The sequence below is a fragment of the Limulus polyphemus genome, unplaced genomic scaffold, assembly GCF_000517525.1.
Source record: "Limulus polyphemus unplaced genomic scaffold, Limulus_polyphemus-2.1.2 Scaffold7399, whole genome shotgun sequence".
Lineage (NCBI taxonomy): Eukaryota > Metazoa > Arthropoda > Merostomata > Xiphosura > Limulidae > Limulus > Limulus polyphemus.
The window spans coordinates 38,463-44,024 of NW_013673009.1; the positions used below are offsets into that span (position 1 = coordinate 38,463).

The 5,562-nt window shown below is 38.5% G+C and overlaps 1 protein-coding gene across 1 annotated transcript; it reads right to left on the reverse strand.

Moving 5' to 3' along the window:
- Positions 1 to 2,928: 2,928 nt before the first annotated feature.
- On the reverse strand, positions 2,929 to 4,154 carry LOC106474582 (uncharacterized protein PB18E9.04c-like; the record flags this gene model as incomplete). The annotated part of the gene is made up of 1 exon (XM_013935270.1): positions 2,929 to 4,154. A coding segment is annotated over one exon (1,226 nt), but the record flags the coding sequence as incomplete, so codon positions are not given.
- Between the last annotated feature and the right edge of the window lie 1,408 nt (positions 4,155 to 5,562).

The window sequence follows — 5,562 nt, forward strand, 5'->3', positions numbered from 1 at the left end:
TAAATACACAGTTTTTTGCTTTTTTCCCACCTTTGAATGCATTTAAATAAATGTTTATATATCAAAGAAATGCACTTCTTAGTACCAACGTATTCCTGAAACTAATAGAAAGTTAAAGAAATAGTCTTCGCTGTTCAAATCTAAGCAATCCTTAAGTTTGACTAAGTTCTTCACTCTGCAGAACTGTAACTAAAATAAAGGAAAACATGGAAAATACAAGTTACCATGGTTACACAAAGTTACCATGGTTACACAAAGTTACCATGGTTACACAAGTTACCATGGTCACCGATTATCATGGTGTAAACATATTTATTAGCCAGTTGCTATTAAATTAAAAGTGTATGAAAGTTTATAACTAGCTCGAGTCACAATATCTAATCGAACATTCCTATTTTAACATCTACTACTGGTGTCCACCGGAGTGGCGGCGGGCTCCTCATTGGAGCCCCCTGATCTGAGATATTAGGATATAGTCTTTTAAAACTTTTAAGTTCTCTTTAGACAATAACTCCCTCGTATATGTGGTCCGGCATGACCCCAGGTGGTTAGGGCGCACGACTCGCAATTTGCGGGTCGTGGGTTCGAATCCCTGTCACACCAAACATGCTCGCCCATTCAGCCGAGGGGGCGTTATAATGTGACGGTCAATCCCACTATTCGTTGGTAAAAGAGTAGCCCAGGAGTTTGCAGTAGGTGGTGATGACTAGCTGCCTTCCCTCTAGTCTTTCACTGATAAATTAGGGACGGCTAGCGCGGATAACCCTCGTGTAGCTTTGCGCGAAATGCATAACAAACAAACCCTCTCATATGAAGTGTTAATTTTCTGCCCCCCACAAAAAACTCCTTGTCCCTTTTAATCCTAGAAATGTCACTATTGTGTACTTATGTAGGCTTAATGTGTCATCAAATATTCATAAGAGATATGAAAGATATAAAATTATCAAGCAGAAACAAAAATAATAATATTCTATAGTTCTGAATTTTTGAAGGTGACCTGGTGCTTTCATTATTATTATTTAAGTGACCTGGTGCTTTTATCATTATTATTTGGGTGACCTGGTGCTTTTATTATTATTATTATTTAGGTGACCTGATGCTTTTATCATTATTATTTAAGTGACCTGATGCTTTTATTATTATTATTTAGGTGACCTGGTGCTTTCATTATTATTATTTAGGTAACCTGATGCTTTTATTATTATTATTTAGGTAAACTGGTGCTTTTATTATTATTATTTAGGTAAACTGGTGCTTTCATTATTATTATTTAGGTGACCTGATGCTTTTATTATTATTATTTAGGTAACCTGATGCTTTTATTATTATTATTTAGGTGACCTGATGCTTTTATTATTATTATTTAGGTAAACTGGTGCTTTCATTATTATTATTTAGGTGACCTGATGCTTTTATTATTATTATTTTACGGGAAGAGAAAGGTAGTAATAAAGAATCTGAGTAAAATTAATTGCCTGTGGGTGACTGCAATATCAAATCAGTTATTAAATTAAAGAGAATAAAATAAACTATTTGAAATTCCGTACAGTAGTTATATTCCGTCTATTAAAAAAATCTGAAACTTTATAAATGAGAAATCAAATTCTCGCCTTTTGGACAAATTCAGCCCCGCAGAAGAGGACAAAGATGAAATAAACCGTTTTTTTTTCTAGTCTTTAAAAAGGAATTGCGATACATTCGATCAATTTTTCTCATCACTCTCACGTTTAAATTGAAATATTTCAAAAACGTTAGGGATCGATGTAAAGAAATAAATAAAATTCTCCCAAGTTTTCCAGTCACCATTTTGTGTCCTAATGATTAGGGTGCTCGACTCGCAATCTGCGGTTCGCATCAAACATGCTCGCTCTTTCAGCCGTGGGGGCGTTATAATGGTAAAGAGTAGCCCAAGAGTTGGGGGTGGGTGGTTTTGAGTAGCTAGCTACCTTCCACCTAATCTATCACTGTTCAATTCAAACAAATCTATCTAGTTTACCTTGGAATAATCTGTTACATCACCTTTTAATTAAACCAAATAGGAGAAAAGCATTATAACACATAATAAGTATTCTACAGCCAGTACCTCTCTTAGAATAAATGTAAGCTGTTATATAGAAAAAATGTTTCTTTGTTGTTAAGCACAATGGGTTATCTGTACAGTGCCCACCATAATTTTTTTTTGATTTGTTTGTTTTGAATTTCACGCAAAGCTACACGAGGGCTATCTGCGCTAGCCGTCCCTAATTTAGCAGTGTAAGACTAGAGGGAAGGCAGCTAGTCATCACCACCCACCGCCAACTCTTGGGCTACTCTTTTATCAACGAAAAGTGTGATTGACCGTCTCATAATAACGCCCCCACGGCTGAAAGGGCGAGCATGTTTGGTGTGACGGGGATTCGAACCCGCAGATTGCGAGTCGAGCTCCCTAACCACCTGGCCATGCCGGGCCTCTTACCATAAGTATCGAAACTCAGTTTTTCGACTTATAACTCTTCGGTAATTTTAGTCGAAGAGTAGTGCTTATAAAGATCGATACAAAACGTGTTATTTCAAACGTTATCTAATGATAAATAGGTTTGAGAATCCTAAAAAATAAAATCTGAAAACTGAATTTCTTCACCACTGATTGATTTTCTTCATTGTTCTTCACGGAAGTGGAAAACTCGTACAACAGACCGTCTAAGACAGTAACGATCCAACCATTTCTGCAGTCCAAGACGCCATTCCTAAGAAACTGTCTGTATCTCTTTTGAAGTCCACGAAGGCTCATGAGCTACTAGATGCACCTGGAAATCAAAGCCGAAAAAACTAGAGTCATAGTAATCGAACTCAACTACATATGTTGTCTTAGTTACTTTATCCCTACCCATCCACTCACAGTCAGCTGGTTCCTGTGAACAGGAATACCGCAGTTCCGTGCGTGCTTTTCTACAAATGACAGCATGTCGATCGTTCTTTAATTCGAATATCAAGTGTTGGAATAGTTGGGCCAGTATAACCACTTCTAGAGAATCTGTACATGTTGCTAGGTGTGGTAACACATGGGTCACAGGACAATATATAGAATCTGTACATGTTGCTAGGTGTGGTAACACATGGGTCACAGGACACTGTGGAGAATCTGTACATGTTGCTAGGTGTGGTAACACATGGGTCACAGGACAATATACCTGTGACCCATGTGTTACCACACCTAGCAACATGTACAGATTCTCCATTTTGTCCTGTGACTCTTGTGTTACCACACCTAGCAACATGTACAGATTCTCCACATTGTCCTGTGACCCATGTGTTACCACACCTAGCAACATGTACAGATTCTCCATATTGTCCTGTGACCCATGTGTTACCACACCTAGCAACATGTACAGATTCTCCACAATGTGGAGAATATGTACATGTTGCTAGGTGTGGTAACACATGGGTCACAGGACAATGTGGAGAATCTGTACATGTTGCTAGGTGTGGTAACACATAGGTCACAGGACAATATGGAGAATCTGTACATGTTGCTAGGTGTGGTAACACATAGGTCACAGGACAATGTGGAGAATCTGTACATGTTGCTAGGTGTGGTAACACATGGGTCACAGGACAATTTGGAGAATCTGTACATGTTGCTAGGTGTGGTAACACATGGGTCACAGGACAATATGGAGAATCTGTACATGTTGCTAGGTGTGGTAACACATGGGTCACAGGACAATGTTGAGAATCTGTACATGTTGCTAGGTGTGGTAACACATGGGTCACAGAACAAAGTGGAGAATCTGTACATGTTGCCAGGTGTGGTAACACAAGGGTCACGCGACAATATAGAGAATCTGTACATGTTGCTAGGTGTGGTAACACAAGGGTCACGAGACAATATGGAAAATCTGTACATGTTGCTAGGTGTGGTAACACATGGGTCACAGGACAATGTGGAGAATCTGTACATGTTGCTAGGTGTGGTAACACATGGGTCACAGGACAATGTGGAGAATCTGTACATGTTGCTAGATGTGGTAACACAAGAGTAACAGGACAATGTAGAGAATCTGTACATGTTGCTAGGTGTGGTAACACAGGAGTCACAGGACAATGTGGAGAATCTGTACATGTTGCTAGGTGTGGTAACACAGGAGTCACAGGACAAAATGAAACATTTGGCACTAGAAGAATGGGGTAATTGACTTTCAAAGTCTTATCAAATACACCATTATTAAAATGAAATGGGAACTTTTTTTTTCTAAAAACATCTGATGTTGTGAACTTCAGCCGTAGGGGCGTTACGTAGGTAAAAGAGTAGCCCAAGAATTGGCGATAGGTGGTGTTGATTAGCTGCCTTCCCTCTAGTGTTCCAATTGATATTGTTGATTAGCTGCCATTTCTCTAATGTTACAATTGATATTGTTGACTAGCTGCCTTCCCTCTAGTGTTCCAATTAATATTGTTGACTAGCTGCCATCTCTCTCTAGTGTTACAATTGATACTGTTGACTAGCTGCCTTCCTTTTTCAAGTGTTACAAATGATATTGTTGACCAGCTGTCTTCCCTGTAATGTTACAATTGATATTGTTGACTAGCTGTCTTCCTTCTAGTGTTACAGTTGATATTGTTGACTAGCTGCCTTTCATCTAGTGTTACAATTGATATTTGTTGACTAGCTGCCTTCCCTCTAGTGTTACAATTGATATTTGCAATGTCAGGTAAATGGGCAATCATTTTGTTTCTTTGTTGAATTTCGCGCAAAACTGCTTGAGATCTATCTGCGCTAGCCGTCCCTAATTTAGCAATGATAGACTAAAGGGAGTTAGCTAGTCAACAACACACACCGCCAACTCTTGGACTACTTTTTTACCAACGAATAGTGGGGTTAACCATCACATTATAACACCTCCACGGCTGAAAAAAGCGAACTTGTTCGATGGTGGGACTCGAACCCACAACCTTCATATTGCGAACCGGGTGCCTTAATCAAAATGGGCAATCATAGTCCCGAGAAACAGCCCAATCGATGAAGGTAAGGGAGGTAGTTCCAAGGGCAGCACTTATAAGTGATATTAACCTCAGTACATGTATGTAAATAAAAAAAAAATCATTATACATACTATAGAAAAACACAAACTAAAGACCTCCTTGTGGGTCAGCGGTAAGTTTACGAACTTCCAATACTAAAATTAGGGGTTCGATTCCCCGAGGTGTACAGAGTGTAAATAACCTATTGTGTAACTTTGCGTTAAAACAAAGCATAGATAAGTAAGTACGCTAAAATCACACTTGGTGACATTTCCTTTACAGCTAATAGAGTTTGAAATTTTAAAATCTGTCAGAATTATATTGCTGAACAAACATGTTACGTGACGTGGTAACTAATTGTTCAACACTTTATTAGAACACGTTGCTTTGGTTGATGTGGTAACTAATAGTTCAACACTTTATTAGAGCACGTTGCTTTGATTGATGTGGTAACTAATAGTTCAACACTTTATTAGAGCACGTTGCTTTGATTGATGTGGTAACTAATAGTTCAACACTTTATTAGAACTCCTTATATGATATGGTAACTAATTGTTCAAC